The sequence below is a fragment of the Chionomys nivalis genome, chromosome 26 (assembly GCF_950005125.1).
Source record: "Chionomys nivalis chromosome 26, mChiNiv1.1, whole genome shotgun sequence".
Lineage (NCBI taxonomy): Eukaryota > Metazoa > Chordata > Mammalia > Rodentia > Cricetidae > Chionomys > Chionomys nivalis.
Window position 1 is genome coordinate 3831240 of NC_080111.1, and position 21671 is coordinate 3852910.

Here is a 21671-nt window from a genome sequence, read left to right on the forward strand (position 1 = left end):
CAGGCGGATCTCTGTGAGTTCGAGACCAGCCTGGTCTACAAGAGCTAGTTCCGGGACAGGCTCCAAAACCACAGAGAAACCCTGTCTCGAAAAACAAAAACAAAACAACAACAAAAAAAGCTTATTATATCAGACAGACTCTCAGCTCCTAGCAATGACTCCCAGGTCTCCAAGAATGAGACTCTACCCAGATAACACTGACCACTGGACAAGATGCCCCAATCTAACATCTACCGCCAGAACCCTTTCCCAGTCAGTGGACAGCAGGATGCTGGAGAATTGATTGCCTCCGATGCTATGGAGACCTCAGGAGCCTGGGATGCTAACTGGGTATGACCTGGTCTCTGGCTTTGTAATAGATTCAGAAGCTGCTTGGTCTGCACTCAGGCATAATTTATCCTTCTTGGATCTCTGATAGTATTGATGGCTAGGCCAGCTATAACTTTGTCAACTTGGCAGCATCAGACAACCAGATATTCCACAAGGCAATAGCCAGTTTGTTAGTTCATTTTATATTAAAAAAAAAAAGACCTTGCTTTTTCTTTCTTTTCTTTTCTTTTTTTTTTTTTGGTTTTTTGAGACAGGGTTTCTCTGTGGCTTTGGAGCCTGTCCTGGAACTAGCTCTGTAGACCAGGCTGGTCTCGAACTCACAGAGATCCACCCGCCTCTGCCTCCCGAGTGCTGGGATTAAAGGCGTGTGCCACCATCGCCCGGCGAAAGAAAGTATTTCTAAGACATGAAATCCTACAGTCCTGCATTTGTGTGGCTACAGCTCTCAACTTGACAGACACCAAGTTGTAAGGAGCCGCTTGTTTTGTTTCCCCGGCAGCCTGGCAGCTCAGACCCAAAATAACCACACAGCAACTGTTTTAATTAAATCATTGCTTGGCTTAATAGCTCTAACTTTTTATTGGCTGGCTCTTACATCTTAATTTAACCCATTTCTACTAACCTGTGTATTGTCATAAGGCTGTGGCATACCAATCAGGTAAAGTTCTGGTGTCTGTCTCTGGAGAGGCTACATGGGTTCCCTCTGACTCCACCTTCTTTCTCCCAGCATTCAGTTTAGTTTTCTCTGCCTACCTATATTCTACTCTGTGTAGGCCTAAGCCAGTTTATTTATTATTCATTAACCAATAGAAGCAACACATATACAGGAAGACTTCTCATCACCTAGTCACCTGGAAAGAGGGAATCAGCCAAAGAATTGGTGCCATCTGACTGGCCTATGGGTACATCTGTGAGACATTTTTTTGGACTGCTTTTCCATGCAGGAGGACCAAGCTACTATGGTGGTGTCACCTCCAGGCAGGAGAGTTTGGGAACAGGCCAGGAGCAGCATTCTTGGCCTGTTTCAGCCCCCACCTCTAGCTCGCTTCCCTCTGGGATACACCATGACCTGTGGGCTGTGACCTGAACTAAACACACTCCTCACAAGTGCTTCGGCTCACGGTGTTTAGAACAGCCACAGAGAAACTAGGTCAGCCACCTGTCAGAATACACACCAAAGCAATACAGAAACAATTTAAATAACCAAAGTCACTATACAAAAATAAACAAATTAACTTTATTAAGTCATGGCTTCAGTACTTACATTGATTGTTTAAAAAAATATCAGTTTAGAATACTACTGCAAGTGAATATGCACAATAAATAGAAAATGGGGACGTGCAGTGCTGGGGGTATCGGCTGACTGGCGTCTGCTGCCTGCCATGGCAAACCAGATTCTGACACGCAGTCAGCATTTTGAAAGTGCAGGCAAGCACCCAAGGGGAGGTTTTGAATGTCTGGAAAATTAGCTTGGCACTCTGGACCACTCACCAAAAACATAAAAACAAAACAAAAAGCAAAAGTGTCTCTGGAAAGCAGCTTCCCAACAGCACTGAGTTATCTACTGCTATTCATAAGAACAGCTTAAATTACCCAAAGTGCTAAGACTTCATTAGCGGTACTTTAAATCAAAGTTTTAACATTAAATATATGATTACTCAAATATCCTAAGCCGTATGGCAGGCCCAAAAACAATAAGTTACAAATCCTCTGAACCTAATAACTTAAACATGATACGGTTAATGTAACACATTCTATCTCAGCTAACCTTTCATGGAAGGGGCCAGTTTCACTCTGCCCTCAAGTGAGGGATGCGGTATCCTAGCAACAGTGATGACACCATTATTATCACAAAGGCAGAACCTGCAAATGTACACATTACTTTGAGTTGCACTTGATTGAAGAAATAATTCTACGTACAGGTGGGTCTGTACTCAATGTACAAATTTTCAGTGGAGCAGGCTTAAAGTCCAGGCAGGCTTAACAAATGCTTTCTGACTTTGAACAGACGATAAAGGGACTTCCTAAAGCGAACAAACGGGTCAAAAGGAGGTGGTGCCGGTTCTTATTTCATTTTAGGTATGGTGGATTTCATGAAGCATTAGCTCCCGAGGTATACTTGTTTCTGGACCGTACAATTTACACGCTCTTCTTTCAAAGGCAGCTACCATTTGTTTTACCACTTCATCGAAGAACAAGGTAGCGAGCTGGGAATGCAGAAGTGAGCGGAATTCAAAAGAAATCTGTAAGGAAATTGAGACATTATCTTACACATATTTGCCAGACTCAGTGACACACCTACAACCCGAGCATTCTGGAGGCTGAGGCAGGAGCACTGGGAATTTAAAACTAGCCTGGTATACACAGCAAGTTCCCGGACAGCCTGGGCTGTAGAAATAAAGGGCTGGGTAAAGCTAGCCAAGGTGTTACAGGTCTGTAATTCCAGTTATTCCAGAGATCCAAGCTCCAGGCTTGCCTGGGCTACAGCGAGTGCAAGGCCTTTCCGAAAGGTCTGGGGATGTAGCTGGAGGTAAAGCACCTGCCCAACATCCAGAGCCCTGGGTCTTCTTTTTTCTGCTGTTTCCACAGGAGCTCAGGCGCGCACCGTCTTTCTAAGAGGGGGCCCTAGTGCCCACAGGTCACTTTCACAGCAGCGCCCCACACCAGCTGTCACAGTGAGCCTAAGACCAGGGACCTCACTCTGGGGTGGAGTGAGTTTCACTGCCTTCATCAGGAAGATGGAGACAGGGAAGAGTGAAGTTAAATGGAAAATTTAAATCATTCACATTCATTTTAGTGTGCGTGTGCACAGTTATGCAGCGGCGCACAACCGGACGTTAGAGAACAGCCTTCAGGCTGAAGAGTCTCCTCCCACCACATCCCACGGGTGGAACTCAGGCTGTCAGTCTTCACCTTGAAGTCCCATTGATTACTCTGATCTGAAGAGCACACGGAGAGGCCAGAGGACAGTCTGCTAGAATAAGTTCTCTCCACCATGCAGGACTGGCTGGCGACTGAACCCCGGTCTGAGCATCTTGCCAAGACTCTTCGGATGTCTTATTGACACACCTGGCGGCTTTACATGTGGCCTTCTCCACAGACGAGGATGGGAAGTGCCTGCTCTGGGGGCTGTCATTCCTGTGCGATAGGGTCACAAAGCTGTCTAGGCTAAGCTCAAACACATCGAGTGCAGGCATCTGACTCATGATCTTCTTGCCTTAGATGCCCCAGTAGCTGGAACTACAGGCCTACACCATGTCTGCCTCCTAGTTTTTTATCCTGATGTAACTTTATTTATTTGTTTGTTTGTTTATTATGTATACAATATTCTGTCTGTGTGTGTTTGCCGACCAGAAGAGGGCAGCAGACCTCGTTACAGATGGTTGTGAGCCACCATGTGGTTGCCGGGAATTGAACTCATGATCTTTGGAAGAGCAGGCAATGCTCTTAACCACTGAGCCATCTCTCCAGCCCCTGATGTAACTTTTTTTGAAACAAGTTTCTATATGTAGCCTTGGCTATCCTGGAGCTAGCTATGTGGACCAGGTTAGCCTTGAACTCACAGAGATCTGCCTGCCTCTGCCTCTCCAGTGCTGGAATTAAAGGTGCGCATCACTACATCAGGCTAAATAACTTATAATTAAAAACATAAAAAAGACAAAAACAAAACAAAATTCTTTAATCCTAGCAATTAGGGAGATAGAGGCAGGTGGATCTCTGTGAATTTGAGTCCAACCTGGACTACAGAACAAGTTCCAGGACAGGCTCCAAAGCTACATAAAGAAACCCTACCCCCCAAAAACCAAAATAGATAGATAGATAGATAGATAGATAGATAGATAGATAGATAGATAAAAAATTATATGTGCTGAGGTGGCTCAGTGGGTAAAAGTACCTGCTGTCAAGCCAGATGACCTCAATTTTCATCTTTAGGATCTGTGGAATATCCCTTTACACTGTGTGAATATATGTCATTGTGACTGGTTTAATAAAGAAGCTGACTGGCCAGCCGGGCGATGGTGGCGCACGCCTTTAATCCCAGCACTCGGGAGGCAGAGGCAGGCGGATCTCTGTGAGTTCGAGACCAGCCTGGTCTACAGAGCTAGTTCCAGGACAGGCTCCAAAGCCACAGAGAAACCCTGCCTCGAAAAACCAAAAAAAAAAAAAAAAAAAAAGAAGCTGACTGGCCAATAGCTGGACAGGTAGAGGTTAGGCAGGACTTGCAGACAAAAGGAGAGCATGAAGGAGATGAGATGATGTTGCCCTACAGAGAAAAGGTACCAAGCCACGTGGCAGAGTGTCGGTAAGAAATTTGGGTTAATTTAAAATATAAGAGTTAGCTAGTAACAAGCCTGAGCTATTGGCAGTCTCAGTGTGGTTATTTGGGAACTGGCTGGTGGGACAGAAAAGTCCGCCTACAAGGACCTGCATGGTGGAGGGACAACTGGCTCCAAGTGTCCTCTTTCATGTACACAGTAAATGAAAATGTAATCAAATGACCTTGTATTTGTCAAAAAAATCAAACGAAGGAGAAAAAGTAGCAGAAACATAAAAGATTCTCACATGCCCATCACCCCAAATTTTCCTATTTGTCTTATATAACTATATAGCCATAGTAAAGTTGTCAAAATCAGAAAACTATCAGTTGCTAAGTAATAAATGCTAAGATCTAAACAGTAGACTGCTCACACTGCCAACTGTCCTATTAATGTCAACTTTTAGATTGATTCTAGGGCCTTATGTGTGTGATCATTAGTAATTTGGGGGGGGCGCGCGACGATGACAGGATTTAACTGTACAGCTTTAGTTGGCCTTCCAGTTGTGATTCCCCTGCCTCAGTCTCAACAGTGCTAGAACTACAGGCATGCTCTGGCTCTGACTTTATAATGAAAGTAATCAAGAGCTGAGGAAAAGACCATCCTTTACCCGAGTTACCACCATTCCTTATGATACAACGCCTGAGTCCCAAGCCCAGAGAAACCTCATTTTCCAGTAGGAGGGCAGTGAAAAATGGCTTAAACTCACTATGGCAGAGTGATATGAGCAAGACACTTAGGAGTCTCTAGATTATTTATTTTTGTGATATAGGGTCTCACTATGCAGACTTGGATGGCCCCGAACTCACAGAGATCGTGTGCCTCTGCATTCACAGCATTGGGACTAACAGTGTGCACTACCTACCACACCTGGCAGGAGTTTCTAGATTCTCCTTTGAATTTGATTTCTGCATCTATTATGTAAGGTATGGTGCTAATTTTAAGCCTCTAATGGGTTTAAATATCTTTAGTATTAAACAGAGAGTGAAATGTTAAGTGTTTGGTTGGTTGGTTGGTTTTCCAGTGACTGACAATCAGTGGACCACCTAGTAGCTTCTGAGGTTGGCAGAAAGAGAATCTCAAACACTCAAAGATGTAGGAACATACTGTGTATTGAATGGCTTTTCAACTTCGGAATCTATACTGCCCTAATGTTGAAAATTAAAATATACTTTGCTTCACTAAGTAAGCCATCCTGAAAACATGATCATTCAAAATAACTACTGGAGCCAGGTGGTGGTGGCGCACGCCTTTAATGCCAGCACTCAGGACGTCTCCGTGAGTTTGATCCTTCGTCTACAAAGCAAGTTCTAGGGCAGCTATAGTGAGACCCCATCTCAAAACACAACAAAAGAATCAACCAACCAGAAAAGGGTGTTATTAGCTCTGAGCGGCGATGTCTGCTGTAATCCTAGCACCTGCAAGGCCGAGAGGTGATGGTGAAGTCGAGGCCAGCCCAAGCTGTGGCGCAAACTGAGGTCTACTATAGTGGTGTATTACTTATGTTTGCTTTGCTTTTCTTCTTTTTTCTTTTTTGGTTTTTTGTTTTTTTTTTGTTTTTTTTTTTTGGTTTTTCGAGACAGGGTTTCTCTGTGGTTTTGGAGACTGTCCTGGAACTAGCTCTTGTAGACCAGGCTGGTCTCGAACTCACAGAGATCCGCCTGCCTCTGCCTCCCAAGTGCTGGGATTAAAGGCGTGCGCCACCACCGCCCGGCTCTTTTTTGGTTTTTTGACAAAGGGTTTTGCTGTAGCTTTGGAGCCTGTCCTGGAACTAGCTCTGTAGACCAGGCTGGCCTCAAACTCACAGAGATCCGCCTGCCTCTGCCTTTTGAGTGCTGGGATTAAAGGTGTGCGCCACCATCGCCCAGTTATTATTTATGTTTTAATAAAAAAAAAGCTTGCCTGGAGATCAGAGGGCAAAGCAGCCACACTAGTCAGCCGTAGAGGCCAGGCGGTGGTGGTGCACACCTTTAATCCCAGCACTAGAGTGTCAGGTCAGTCTCAGTCCGAGGGTTTGTAGAAGCAGGATCGCCCATTTCTGTCTGAGGTAGAGGTAAGAGCCAGTGGCTGGCGACTTTGCTCTTTCGATCTTCATCTTGAACCCCAGTATCTGTCTCTGGATTTTTATTATCCATGCTACAGTCCAGCCCAGGTTACAAAGTAAAACCGTGCCTCAAACAATGCATAAATTGGGGCTGGCAAGACGGCTTGGTGGCACTTAACACCAAGCCCGGTGATTGGGGTTTAATCACAGGACAGGAGGATAGAAGAGGCCCCTGAAAGCTGCTCCCCAGCCTCTCCCTGCGTGCTGTGCTGCACACACTGTAAACAAGAACTTTATAAGAGACTTACTGAAAAATCCAAGGTACAAGTTCTCGGATAGCCAGGAAGACCTGGGCTAAAACGCCAAATCGTCTCCAAATGATTGAAAAGTTTCCCATCGGTACAAGATGCCTGAAACAAAATGGAGAGAAAAAATAAACACCTTTTATAGGAGCAAGAATCTATCACGACTGCGGCTCATTTCCTTGAGAAATAGTTATCTTTATCAGCTCAGAAGATGACCAGTAGCTTGGAACAAGGAAGTCATCTTCTCTTCCCATGACTCGGGACTGCCAGCTGTTCTCCGGTGTGCGCTCACCCACTGCCTACTCAGCTCTATCGGACTGTACTTCTTCACCAACAAATCAGTCTGTGGGGGAAGCAACTGCTCACGTGTGTTGACCACAGGTCTCTTCCTCAGTCACTAGCCATCTTTCTGAGCCTGGGTCTCTGATGTAGAATCACTTCGGAGACCAATCTCTGGTGTCTATAGAGTATTATGATGAGATTAGGTCCACAGGAAGGCCCACCCTAAATTGGGCAGCATGACTCCCACAACTGGTGCCCTGGACTGAAGAAACAGGAGACGGCGAAGCACCAGCATCCACCACCCTGACTCTTGTTCCGCCCCATGACCTCACCAGCCGCCATGTTTTCTCTACCACAATGAAAGGCTCACTTCAACTGTGAGCCGGCATAGCACAGACCCTGCTTCCTTATTCGGCTTCATGTCAGGTGCTTGGCCACAGCAACAAGTGTGTCAAACAGCCTCCCTGAACCTGGCTTCATCCATCTTGCTAGGCTGGCTGACCAATGAGCTTCAGAGACCCAGCTGCCTCTGCCCTCCAGGACTGGGGTCCCAGCCCATGCTCCACTCCAGTGCTGGGGAGCCACACTCACGGCCTTAAGCAAGCACACAGTAAGTACTTTCCCAAATGGGCAATCCCCGGCCCCAAGGAGGGCAGTCCCCAGCCCCGAGGGGTGCAGTCCCCCAGCCCCCAGGAGTGATTTAAGAACCCCATTTCCAGTCCTGTACAAGTTAAATACTACATATTTCTTTTTTTTTTTTCTTTTTTTTTTCGAGACAGGGTTTCTCTGTAGCTTTGGAGTTTGTCCTGGAACTCGCTCTGTAGACCAGGACGGCTTCGAACCCACAGAGATCCACCTGTCTCTGCCTCCCGAGTGCTGGGATTAAAGGCGTGCGCCACGAACACTTGGCTTTACACCGCATTTAAGTTGTAAGATAATGTACTTTATACCTTCGTTCTGAAATGGCCTATATGTTCGTAAGGTATCTGGTACGTATTTCCAGGACGGATTGGCTCGCTGCCTCCATGACTGTGAGGGCACGCACACCCCGTACCCACAGAATTCAGAAGTACCAGATCCCAGCTGCAAGCCATCATGTTGGTGCTAGGAACTGAACCAAGTCCTCTGAAAGGGCAGCTGAATCCCTGAGCCATCTGCTCCATGCTTCTCCTCTCAGCTTCCTGGAACCTCTCACTGTCTTACCACTTCTCCCCAAACTTCAAAAACAAGTGTGCCTGGGGCGGTGGTGCACGCCTTTAATCCCAGCACTCGGGAGCAGAGGCAGGCGGATCTCTGGGAGTTCGAGGCCAGCCTGGTCTGAGTTCCAGGACAGCCAGAGCTGTTACACAGAGAAATCCTGTATCGGGAGGAAAAGAAGAGTGTGTGCACCTTAAACAGTCTGATCTTTTTCTAGTGGTAAAGTTATACGCTGAATATAGTAAATGTATCAACTTTTCTTTCCCTTCTTTCTTTTTTTTAGAGACAGGCTCACTTTGCAGCCCAGGTAGCCTCAAATTCATAGTCCACTCGCCAAGCACCTTCGCTGTCAGGACAGCGGCGTGTGCTATCGTACCCTATCTTAATAGTGCAAAGATGAAGATGTCTCTCACTTCTGCAGTCGAGTAGTCGTTAGCAGAAGGAAAGCTCAAGCTTCCATCTGGAAGGAACGATGCTGATGCCGTGTAAATGAACACAACAGGACACAATAAACAGCTCCCCTCTGCTTACTAGAAGGATCTTTTAAGCTATTACATGTGATTTAACTCATTTAATATAATAAACACCTAGGGCATATTAAAAGAAAACCAAACACAACAACAAACTTACCTTTACTAAGTGTGGTTTGACCAAGGTTACGATTGATGTGTATCGCTCCAGAACAGGTGGAAACCCAATTTCTAATCGAGTTTTACAATAGCCAGCTCTCCTAGATAGTATGTCTGATTTTTTACACCAAGGAACGAAATGCTTATAATCCTCCATTCCTGCTACCACATCATACATTTCCTGCATTGAGTATCTTAAAAAGAGAGATAAAGAATATTAACAACTGAGTCCATGAGATATGAGCTTTAAACAGAATATAAACAAACATTTGTAAGTCACTTGGCACACATGAGCCACACGATGGAACAGGAAATAAAGGACTGCGCGCACACACACATGGGAGGTCACAGGGACTGCAGTGATTTAGTATGAATGTCCCCATAGACTCGTACTTGAATGCTTAGTCATCAAGGAGTGGCACTATCTGAGAAGGACTAGAACAACAAGGAGTTAAGGGCCTTGTTAAGAGTAGGTGTGACCGCCAGGCGGTGGTGGCGCACGCCTTTAATCCCAGCACTCGGGAGGCAGAGGCAGGTGGATCTCTGTGAGTTCGAGACCAGCCTGGTCTACAGAGCTAGTTCCAGGACAGGCTCCAAAACCACAGAGAAACCCTGTCTCGAAAACACCAAAAAAAAAAAAAAAAAAAAAAAAAAGAGTAGGTGTGACCTTACTGGAGGAAGTGTGTCACTGGGGATAGGCTTGGAGGTTTCAGAAGCCCATGCTAGGCACGGCTCTCTCGACCTGCAGACTGGGATGTAGCTCTCGGCCACCTCTCCAGCACCAAGTCTGCCATGCCTGCGGCCATGATGATGATAATGGACCCTCGGAAACTGTAAGCTGCCTCCCCACCCCATTAAATGCATTAAATGCTTTCTTTTTTTTTTTTTTAAGATTTATTTATTTATTATATATACAGTATTAAGCCCACATATATCTCTATAGGTCAGAAGAGGGCACCATATCTCATTACAGATGGTTGTGAGCCACCATGTGGTTGCTGGGAATTGAACTCAGGACCTCTGGAAGAACAGCTAGTGAGTTCTCTTAACCTCTGAGCCATCTCTCCAGCCCCTAAATGCTTTCTTTTTTTTTGGTTTTTCGAGACAGGGTTTCTCTGTGGTTTTGGAGCCTGTCCTGGAACTAGCTCTTGTAGACCAGGCTGGTCTCGAACTCACAGAGATCCGCCTGCCTCTGCCTCCCGAGTGCTGGGATTAAAGGCGTGCGCCACCACCGCCCGGCTGATGCTTTCTTTTTTAAGAGCTGCCTTGGCCACAGCAATAGGACACTGACTAAGAAAATGACCAAAAACAAAAATGAAACTCTTTGAATATATGTAAAAGGCAACCTGGCTGAGAACCAGATAGTATGAATGTTGCTTGTAGAGGCAAGGGAAGCACGGGGGCACGTGCATACAGTCCTAACACTCGAGGCTCTGGGAGGAGGACTCTCTCTGCCAAGAGTTCAAGCACGGCTTGAGCTATATAGCAAGTACCAGGCCAGTCAAGGCTACAGAGTGAGACCCTGTCTGAAAACCCAAATAAATAAATAGATCCTGGACACAATTAAAATATAACCCACCATAAAATTATAATTAATCATAAATTACAAAAGGATATTTTGGGCGAAGTGGGGGTGGGCGCACCTTTACTAACCCCAGCACTCAGAAGGCAGAGGCAGACAGATCTAGTTCAAAACCAGCCAGGGCTGCACCAAGAAACCATGTCTTAAAGTTCATCGCCAAAGGAAGGAGGCATTTTTGGAGACAGGGTTTCTCTGTGTAGCCCTAGCTGTCCTGGAACTAGCTCTGTAGACCAGGTTGGCCTTGAACTCACAGAGATTCGCCCGCCTCTGCCACCCAAGTGCTGGTAAAGGCATGCGCCACCTGGCATCTTCATGTTTTAATTAATCTTTATAATCATGAAATAACAAACAAAAACGAAATAAATTATTTCCTTTAAATGTTAATGTTAATTATATCCTATACAGTTAATATAATATTACAGTCTTTCAACAATATGTATAAATCAGCCAGGGTTGTAAACAGGTTAACCTAGAAAAAGCAGTTTGATCTGTAGGAAGACAATCCAGAGAGAAAGCAGCATGCCACTCCATAGAAAAGTAAAAGTACTCTTTTAATAAAATCACTATTCTATACAAACCCGATAATCCTTCTCTCTGAATACTCTTTCCGTTTATTTACTAGTGGCGCAGTGATCTTGAAGAAAGTTCTTGCGTAGATCTCTTTAGGCACAACTGAGGCATGCGGTGGAAGCGCTCTGTTCATCAGTATACCACAGGAAGCTAAGTGTCTAAAAAACAACGGATAACAGGTAAGACAAAAATTAAACACAAATTAATCCCAGCACTCGGGAGGCAGAGGCAGGCGGATCTCTGTGAGTTCGAGACCAGCCTGGTCTACAGAGCTAGTTCCAGGACAGGCTCCAAAACCACAAAGAAACCCTGTCTCGAAAAAAACCAAAAAAAAAAAAAAAAATTAAACACAAATTATACAGGCATTATAAAAAGCAATCGTATTTCAGAAGAGTTTGCAACTTTAGAGTAGTGCTGAGAACACAGCTCAGATTCTGAAAGATAAACCAAGTGCACAGAGAAAACAAAAACGAGCTGCTCTTCCGGAGGACTCAGGTTCAATTCCCAGTACCCACAAGACTGTCTGTAACTCCAGTTCTAGGTGATATGACACACTCACACAGACTTACATGCAAGCAAAACACCAATACACATGAAATATAAATAAATGAAAACAAAAACCTCAAATTAGAACAACAGTTGACAGTGTAGTTAGAAGCTTCTGGCACCAAAACTCTCTTCTCTGGAGCTGGCTCTCAGCCTATCCTATGGATCACAACAGTCTGCTATAGGCTGGCTCGGATATTCTCCATCCAGTACTCAGTTCACCTCAGACATCTAAGTTGGTCCCCAGTGGGTCTCACCGAGCTGGCTGGATTCCTGCCCATACCAATGAGCCCAGAGAGCAGGCCTGAGTCTCGGATCTGGAATCTGGCGTGTTAGAACTGCTACTCCTGACCTCCTCACCGTTTATTTCAGCACACGTGTTATAGCACGGTCCTGTTACAAAGGGATAGCTGTCTGAGGTGAGTCTATGTGCAGACTCCAGCTAGGCCCCTCTTCACCTTCTTAAACCATGTCTTTATATATGAGTGCTGTCTGCATGTTCACCTGCGTGCCAGAAGAGGGCATCAGAACCCATGATAGATGGTTGTGAGCCACCAATCACTGTGTGGTGGCTGGGAATTGACCTCAGGACCCCTAGGAGAGTAGTCAATGATCTTAACCGGTGAACCATCTCCCCAGCCCTGTTCACTTTTCTCTAACAAGCTGACTAAATAGCTATTTTACACTATCCCCGCCATTATTAGTTCACACACACTCAAGCTCTGATTCGGTCTTGACTGTTAATCACTACAGAGCACCACAGTGTGTGGCATATGAGCCTCACAGAGATGACACCGTAGCTAAGTACCCCACCACAGATACAGACACATGACTAAAATTAAAACTCTTCAAAAGACTGTGTGGGCTGGAGAGATGGCTCGTCCTTTAAGAGTGCATACTGTTCCTGCAGACACCTGAGTTCAGTTTCCAGAACCCAAACTGGGCAGCTTACAACAATCGCTAACTCTAGCTCTAGGGGATCGGAACCCTCTTCTGGACTCTGAGAGTGCCTGCCTACATCCGTGTGTGCATACTCACCCACACACCCACATATATACACGAAGTTAAAAAGAAAACAGTGTCAGGGAACCAGAAAAAATACTCAGCGGAGCCGGGCGATGGTGGCGCACGCCTTTAATCCCAGCACTCGGGAGGCAGAGGCAGGCGGATCTCTGTGAGTTCGAGACCAGCCTGGTCTACAAGAGCTAGTTCCAGGACAGGCTCCAAAGCCACAGAGAAACCCTGTCTCGAAAAAACAAAACAAAACAAAACAAAAAAATAAATAAAAAAAAAATAAAAATACTCAGCGGGTAAAGGTTCAGCAAGTAACTCAACAGCCTGACAATCCCCAAACCCTAAAGGCAAAGGGAGAGAGGCAACTCCACCACACTGCCCTCTGACCCCACACACTGCCCTCTGACCTCACACACTCACCAGACATCACAGATGCAAGCACAGAGTACCACGTAGTTGTTTAGAGTGCTAAAAACAAATGGGTGTGGAGTTATGACCAAATCTTCAGATAAGGTGTGCCTGGAAACCTTGGAATTGTTTTAGTGGACATGTAATAAGCAGGGCTGTGCTTAGTGCACAGGCTGTAATCACAGACACTCAGTACGTTAAGGCAAGATCTTGAGTTCAAGGCCAGACTGGGAAACTTAGTGAAAGTCGGTCTCAACCTAAAAATGTCTTGGGGCTAAAGCTCAATGGTAAAATATATATATTTATGACTAGAGAAACACACCCACTTATACGTAAATAATGTAACTAAATGGGGCGGGGATTCCGGGCAGAGAGTTGAGCAATATCCCAAAAATGAAAGACAGCCTGGCACAGCAGAACATGCCTGCAATCCCGGCACTCTGGGAGAGAGAGGCAGGAGGATAAGCAAGAGTTCAAAGACAGCCTGGTTTTCTACAGCCAAGTCCAGGAGGCCAGACACAGGCAGACTGTTTAGCCGACTAACACGCACCCAGGCTCAGGGGCAGACACTTCGTAATTCCACCACTAGGGAGCATCAAGGACTTAAAGTCATCCAAGGCTACAGAGTTTGAGGTCAGCTGAGACAACACGAGAGTCTGTCTCAGACTAAACACACTTAGAAAAGACCAACGCTGCAGGGGCAGTATAACAGGCCAGGAGGACAGTGTAACAAATACTGCGGGCTGAAGAGATGGCCCAGTGGGTCAAGCTCATGCCAGGAAAACATGAGGACCTCAGTTCTCAAGAATCCACATAGAAGTCAGATGCAGACAGCACACTGTGTTCCTCCACACTTAAAGAGAAGCCCCAGAAGTGTGCGCGCACACACACACCCCCCCACCCCAAAGCAGGAAACTACCTGGTTGCAAGAAATACAGAAATCAGCCGGGCGATTGGCGCACGCCTTTAATCCCAGCACTCGGGAGGCAGAGGCAGGCGGATCTCTGTGAGTTCGAGACCAGCCTGGTCTACAGAGCTAGTTCCAGGACAGGCTCCAAAGCCACAGAGAAACCCTGTCTCGAAAACCCCAAAAAAAAAAAAAAAAAAGAGAGAGAAAAAGAAATAGAGAAATCAAGCCGGAACTGAGCTGGGAGCTTCCTCTCTGATGGCAAACTTCCACAGTCCAAGAGGCACTACGGCAGGCTGCTATGGATCAAGTCCTTAGTAGTGTTACCCAGGCTAAGTCGGCATCAGCTTATCAGGTAGGCCGAGCTCAATGGTGTAATACTAGCATGACTATTACACAGGAAAGGGACTGTTTTCCTGGCTGGATTTGAGGCCCGTGCCCCAGGAAGACATTCAAACCTGTCCTGTGAATCTGGGAGGTCACAGGCCTTAGCATGGAGCCTGTTACTCTTGTTTTGCTAAATGGACATGTTGTCAAACTGTTTTCTAAACACAACATTTACACCCCTAACCAACTGCTACGTTCAGCCTGTCAGACACGTTTCTTTTCCCAAGTGGACGGAAGTATATACAGAAACTCAGAGCAGTTAAAGCACTGAGACTAAGGGACTGTTGGGCACTCAGCCCTAAATGGGACCTCTGTATCACCTGCTCCAAAGCTCAGGGAACACAGCAACAGAATGGGCAATAAACAGCATAAAAACTGAAGGACAGAGAGGGACACTACAAAACAGTGTCTTCTGGACAGGAGAGAGCTGTTACACTCATGAATGACCTGTGGCTCTGTCTGCCGGCCACCGCCTCCCCAGTGCCAAGATTAAAGGCATGCAGCATCATATCCAGCTTCTTTTATGGGGGGGGGGTGTCACAGAAATGACTCAGTGAGTAAAGGTACTTGTCACCAAGCCTGGTGACCTGATTTGCTCCCAGTGACCCACGGTGAGAGAACTGGCTCCCTAAAGTTGTCCTGTGACTTCTCCAGGTACACACACCATCCTCCAGGTACACACACCATCCTCCAGGTACACACACCATACTGCAACATAATGTGTACCCACACTAACACACACAGTAATTAATAAAAAGTTGACAAAGCCGTGGCACACACCCTCAATTCCAGCATTCAGGGACAGAGGTAGTTGGATCTTTGTGAGTTCAAGGCCAGCCTGACCTACAAAGTTGAGTTCCAGGAGAGCCAGAGCTACATAGTGAGACCCTGTCTCAATAAATACATAAATAAAATTTTGATAATGAAAACTTACAAAAATAACTTAAAACATGTATCAAATTAGTGTATGGCCAAAAAAAGAGAACCAGGGGCTGGAGAGATGGCTCAGAGGTTAAGAGCATTGCCTGCTTTTCCAAAGGTCCTGAGTTCAATTCCCAGCAACCACATGGTGGCTCACAACCATCTGTAATGAGGTTTGGTGCCCTCTTCTGGCCTGCAGGCATACACACAGACAGAATATTGTATACACAATAAATAAATAGAACCAAAACCAACAACAACAACAAAAAGAACAACAACAAAAAAAATCAGTATGCAAAATGCCTAGTTGTTTATTTTCTCTACACGGTCCTGACTAGCATGGAACTTTTACGTACACCAGACTGGCTCTGAACTAGCAGAGATCCACCTGCCTCTGCCTCTTTCCTTGTGTTACTTTTGTTTCTGAGACAGACTCACTCTGTGTAGACCAGGTTAGGCTGGAGCTTGAAATCCAGCGTGTGTGTTTAAAACACGAACACATCTCCTGACCAGTGTGCCTGCCTTGGTTACAGTGTCCTGGACCACACATCTGTTCTCACACCCTGCTAAGGGCTGGAGATACAGAGGTAGAGCTGGCTAACAGGTTCACGGCCCCAGGGCTGGCTCTAGCTCCTCTCCCATTCACCTGACCCAAGAGGCTAGAATTGCAAGATGGAGAGCCAAACAATTAGCTGCTTACGCAATTAAACCAATAAACGAATACTGAAACTCATGGCAAACACACGTTTTATCACTGATATTCCAAAGCCACTCTTTCAAATAACCTATTATAATAAAGGGCAGAACAAAAGCTGATGTATTCTCAAGTCATTTTTGTTGCCTTCTTTTTGTTTTTTTTTTTAAATATTTATTTATTATGTATACAATATTCTGTCTGTGTGTATGTCTGCAGGCCAGAAGAGGGCACTAGACCTCATTACAGATGGTTGTGAGCCACCATGTGGTTGCTGGGAATTGAACTCAGAACCTTTGGAAGAGCAGGCAATGCTCTTAACCACTGAGCCATCTCTCCAGCCCCCTTCTTTTTGTTTTTGAGATCCAGTCTCTTACTATTTTCCAGGCTGGTCTGGACTTCCTGAGCACAAGGCTCATATCACAGGGAGCAAACGAGCACCTAAGGAGTAATAGAAGCAGATCTCAAGTATGAAGAGATTGCATCCTGCTGGGAAAGCTACCTGTTGAGGATAAGCTATCTGATTTCACTTTAGTTTCGTGGTGGAGCATTGTTCTTACTTTTTGTTTTGCACTTTTGCTTTATTTTTTCCCCCCGAGACTGGGTCTCTCTGTGTAACAGTTCTAGCTGTCCTGGAACTCATTCTGTAGACCAGGATGGTCTCGAACTCACAGAGATCCACCTGCCTCTGCCTCCCGGGTGCTGGGAGCGCCACCACCGCCTGGCAGTTTTTGTTTTTGAGGCAGGATCTCATCCCGTAGCTCTGGCTGGTCTGGAACTAGCTAGCAAGGCAGACCAGGGTGGCCTCAAGCACTAGGCCCGCCTCTTTGTTGCTATTTTAAAGTCTTCATTCAACTTCAAAGTCCTGGAGCTCAGCAAGATTTGTGCTTCTCCTCTGTAACGTACACACTTACGATTCATTTCAAATACTAATTTTGCTTTGTGATCTTGAGACTGGGTCTCACTTTGTAGCTTAAGCTGGCCTCAAACTCACAGCGATCCTCCTACCTTCGCTTCGCGGCCAGGATTACAGGTTTGAGCCACCTCGCCCAGCGAATTTTAATTCTTTAGTATTACACTATCATTCGTAACAGAAAACTGCGTGCCGAACTTACACTACCCTTCACGTCTCGATATTCATCTCCACCCTCAAGTCCCTTAAAGGGGCCAACCAGGAAACCTGGAGGCCGAGCCATCTTCAAGGTTACAGGACCTCAGAGCGCAGTGAAAAACAAGACAAACACAACAGGTCCTCTGTGTTGGCAGCGTTTCATTCTGCGAGGGCCGAGTGGCCGGGGTCAAAGAACTAGTCGGCGAGTGAGACAGCGTCTGCCGGGCGGTTCACCGCCAGGACACGCACTCCCACGGCCCGGGGAGCCGCCCGCCGCCGGTCGCCGCGGGCCATCGCCAGCCAGGAGTCCGGAAGGGCGGAAGCGGACGGCCGAGCAGCCACTCGGCCTCTCCCACGGCCGCCTCGTCACTGACTCACCCCGAAAACACAAGGTGCACGCGGGCCGGCCATCTCCGGGTCCAGACGGAGCCCCGCGCCCAGCCTACGGTCAGCGCCCCGGCCACAGCCCCGCCCATCGCCGCCCGCCCGCCCGGAAAACCTCCGCTCGCTACCTGACGTTGCGCGCAGGTCCCCGCGCCGGGGCTTCCGCCACGGTGGTCGACTTCGGACGGCACCCCGACGCCACCCTGGCCAGCGCCCTCTGACCGGACCGAGCTGCCATGATCGTCTGGCTGAAGCCGGTAGGCGACGCCGGTACCGGGGCCCGAGGCACCGCCCTCCGGCCGGCCCGACGGGAGGGCTTCTGCGCCTCTCAGCCAATCCGCAGGCGCTCTGGGCAACGGGACACGCCCCTTCCCCTCGTTTCCCCGCCCCGCTCCCCATGACGCCAGACTGACGCGCGCGCCCGCCGGCCAATCAGAGGGGCGCGAGTCGCCGGGCCACGCGCCGCCCCTGCCACGCGCCTGCGCACTTACGTAATCTGCGTGGCGCCCTCCTCCTGAGTTCGCCCGCGGTCCTGGCTGTAGTCCGGAGTGGGGAGAGAGAGCTCCGGAGCCGGTGTGTTATGTAATCGTCCCCCCTCCGTCCGTCCCCCGTGCTGAGCCCGGCACGTTCTCGCGCCTGCCGCCAAGCCTGGGGTTGTTCCGGGTCACGCTGTCCCGGCGGGACCAGGCCGTTCTAGCTGCCTTTTTGCAACGTTGGAAAAAAAAAAATTCTATTTATTTATGAGGGGCCACACTTGCCAAGCGCTTGTGTGGAGGTCAGAATGCATTCTCTTTCCATGTGGGTCCGAGGGAGAGAACTCACGTACCAGGCTTGCACAGCGAGTGTTTTTAACCGCTTAGCCTCTTGCTACTTCTATATAATTTAAAATGTTTAATTATGTTCTACTACTTTATGAGAGAGTGTGTGTTTAGGACTGCTGTGTGGGATGTGTCCGGCACATGGAGGTCAGAAGACAGATTTGTGGAGTCCCTTTTCTCCTTCCAACTTCGTGTGGGTTCTGGGGAAACAATTTGGTTAATAGAGTTTTGAGGAACAAATGAGATTGTCAGTTACACATAGGCAGCGAATGTTTTTGTGCTGGAGAAGGGAATGAGTCTGCCTCCTCAGACAGCTTATATTCCAAAGCAGAAGAGGGAATATTAATATATAATACAATATCAGATCGTGTAGAATAAAAAAAAATAAAATAGGGAGTAGGGCATAATGGCACATGCCTGTAATCCTGGCACTGGAGAGACCAAAAGAAAAGGCACTCCGGGTAGTCAGTGAGTGGACCCAGAAGGAGTCTGTGATCACGCAGGCCAAGCCCTCCTGCTGCCCGGCTGGAGTGACTAGCCAACAAGGTGTGACCCTTGACAGAGTGATACTGAATACAGTTATACCCATACGTGTGTGTGTGTGTGTACACAAGTATACACAAACAAATACATGTAAAAAAAACAAAACCCCGCAATGGCATGTACTCGATTCCTTGTCCTCTTTTCCTAGGAGGTCCAGTTTCTGTCCTCCCCTTCCCCCCCAACCCTTTCACGTAAGCCCTCTTTGTCCTGTAAGACTGACCCAGTGTTAGGCTTCTCTGGTCATCTGTGTTGTCATAACAGAATACCTGGACTGGGGGTTGAAATCAGTGCTAAAGTACCTGTCAAGGGTGCATCCTGTCCCTTTCCCCCAAAAAAACGTCTGAGACTGGGGAATTTATGAAGGCAAGAGGTTTATCTGCTTCTTTGTGGCAGTTGGCACCTATGTGGAGAAGCTGGCGCATGCAGAGAGGGATGTCACGTGTTAAGAGAAGCAAGAAGTCAGGTGTGGTTGCAACGAGAATGACCCCCGGAGGGTCATAGGTTTGAATGAGCCCTGTCCACAGTTGGTGGAAACCTTTTGTAAGGATTAAGAGGTGTGGCATTGTCCTTAGATCTGGGCTTTGCAGTTTCAAAAGCCCGCACTGGTCCAGTTAGTGTTCTTTCTCTAGCTCTCTCTTTCTCTCTCTTCCTATCTCTCCTCTCTCTCCTTTCTCTCTCTCTTCTCTCTTTCCTCTCCTCTCCTCTCCCCTGCCCTCCCCTCCCCTCTCCTCTCCTCTCTTCCCCTGCCCTCCCCTCTCCTCTCTTCCCCTGCCCTCCCCTCTCCTCTCTTCCCCTGCCCTCCCCTCCCTCTCCCTCTCTCCCTGTTACTTTTGGATCAGAGTGACAAGATATAAACTCTTAACTACTGCTCCTGTGCCCTACGTGCTGGCTGCTGGACTGACCGTATGAAACTGTAAGCAGCTAAATGCTTGGCCATGGTGTCTCTTCATAGCAATAGAACATAAACTTCATTTATTTTATTTTATTTATTTATTTATTTATTTTTTGGTTTTTCGAGACAGGGTTTCTCTGTGGCTTTGGAGCCTGTCCTGGTACTAGCTCTGTAGACCAGGCTGGTCTCGAACTCACAGAGATCCACCTGTCTCTGCCTCCCGAGTGCTGGGATTAAAGGTGTGCACCACCACCGCCCAGCGAACATTAACTTCAATACCAGGGTTAGGTCAGGCTTTTTAATTTTTTTGTTTTACTGGTTTTATTTTGTGGATGTGTTTCATGTATGTATGAATGTTGCCTGTAGAGGTCAAAGGACAACCTCAGGAGTCATCCCTCTGAAGCCGTATACTCTGTTTTTGTTTTGTTTATGTTTTTCTATTGCTTTATATTATTTGTGGGTGTTTTGTCTACATCTGTGTCTGTACACCACCTATGTGCAGTGTCTTTAGAGGCCAGAAAAAGTTCAGATTCCCCTGGAACTGGAGTTATGGACAGTTGTGAGCCGCCATGTGGGTGCTGGGAATTGAACCTGGTCCTCTGGAAGATCAGCCAATGCTCTAAACCGCTGAGCCACCTCTCCAGCTTTGTTTTTGCTTTTTGTTCTAAAATAAGTTCTTGCCAGGCAAGAACTTATATCTTAAATTCTGGGATTTCAGGCATCAACTACCACATACCCAGTTTATATTGTGCTGGATTGAACTCAGGACTTCCCTTCCTTCCTTCCTTCCTTCCTTCCTTCCTTCCTTCCTTCCTTCCTTCTCTTTCTTTCTTTCTTTCTTTCTTTTTCTTTCTCATTTCTTCTTTCTTGGTTTTTCGAGACAGGGTTTCTGTGTGTAGCTCTGGCTGTCCTGGAGCTCACTCTGTATACCAGGCTGGCCTCGAACTCACAGAGATCCACAGAGCTCAGTACTTCTTTCATGCTAGTCAACATCCCTAGCCCAGTAACCCATTCTGAAAGAACCGTGTGAGGCATAACCTACTCTACCTCTCCATCCTTTGGGGAGGTAGAGCAGGTGGGTTAGGTGTTCAAGACTCGGCTTGTTTGGTTGGTTGTTTTTCAGGTGAGCCAGTGCGGTGACTCAGCAGGTGAAGGCACTTGCTTGCTACCAAGCCTGACAACCTGAGTTCAAACCCCTTTACCTCCACGGTGGGAGAAGAGAATCAACTCCGCACAGTTGTCCGGTGACTCCCAAAGGCTTGCTGTGGCACATAGCCATATGCACACACCCACAAACACAAAATAAGTAAAAATTTAAATGTCAGTGGTCATAGTTTCTCTTTGGAGTGATAGCTACAATGGTTACACAAAATCTGAATATGGGCCGGGCATACACCCCTCTAATCTCAGCATGCAGGAGGCAAGAGGCCAATTCATAACAGTAGCAAAGTCACAGTTATGAAATAGCAATGAAATAATGTGGGGATGACCACACCATGAGGAGCTGTGTTAAAGGGGTACAGTATTAGGAAGGTTGAGGACCACTGGGCTAGGTCGTGAAGCTGTCATTATCCTGGTCTTCCTGCATCCCATTCACCAAGCGCTGGGATCACGAGGCCTGGGCCACCACACCTGTTTAAAATGCGATTTTTAGGTCTGGCCGCTGGCCGTCTAGCTGGCAATGTCGGGTGAAGCCTTTACAGAGAATCTGGAGAGAGACTTGAAAGGTTGGATGTGACTGACTGCTAATTAAAGCTTAAGTGGAGACGCTGGAGGGCATCCCTGGCAGCT

At 47.1% G+C, this 21671-nt stretch overlaps 1 protein-coding gene across 1 annotated transcript; it reads right to left on the reverse strand.

The window, feature by feature from the left end:
• Positions 1-1545: 1545 nt before the first annotated feature.
• Positions 1546-17911, reverse strand: Coq10b (coenzyme Q10B). The gene is made up of 5 exons (XM_057758594.1): positions 17756-17911; positions 11264-11413; positions 9105-9297; positions 6999-7100; positions 1546-2573 (listed from the first exon to the last, which is right to left on the reverse strand). The coding sequence occupies exons 1-5, from the start codon at positions 17863-17865 to the stop codon at positions 2406-2408; spliced, it is 723 nt and encodes a 240-aa protein (XP_057614577.1). The 5' UTR covers positions 17866-17911; the 3' UTR covers positions 1546-2405.
• Between the last annotated feature and the right edge of the window lie 3760 nt (positions 17912-21671).

Bases quoted from the DNA above. Each gene is read 5' to 3' on its own strand.
- Coq10b (XM_057758594.1), bottom strand. From the start codon at position 17,865: ATGGCAGCTCGGTCCGGTCAGAGGGCGCTGGCCAGGGTGGCGTCGGGG. The intron at 9,298-11,263 runs GTTTGTATAGAA...TCTCTTTTTAAG, and splicing joins TCAGAGAGAAGGATTATCGG to ATACTCAATGCAGGAAATGT. The intron at 7,101-9,104 runs GTAAGTTTGTTG...ATTTTGTTTCAG, and splicing joins TCAAACCACACTTAGTAAAG to GCATCTTGTACCGATGGGAA.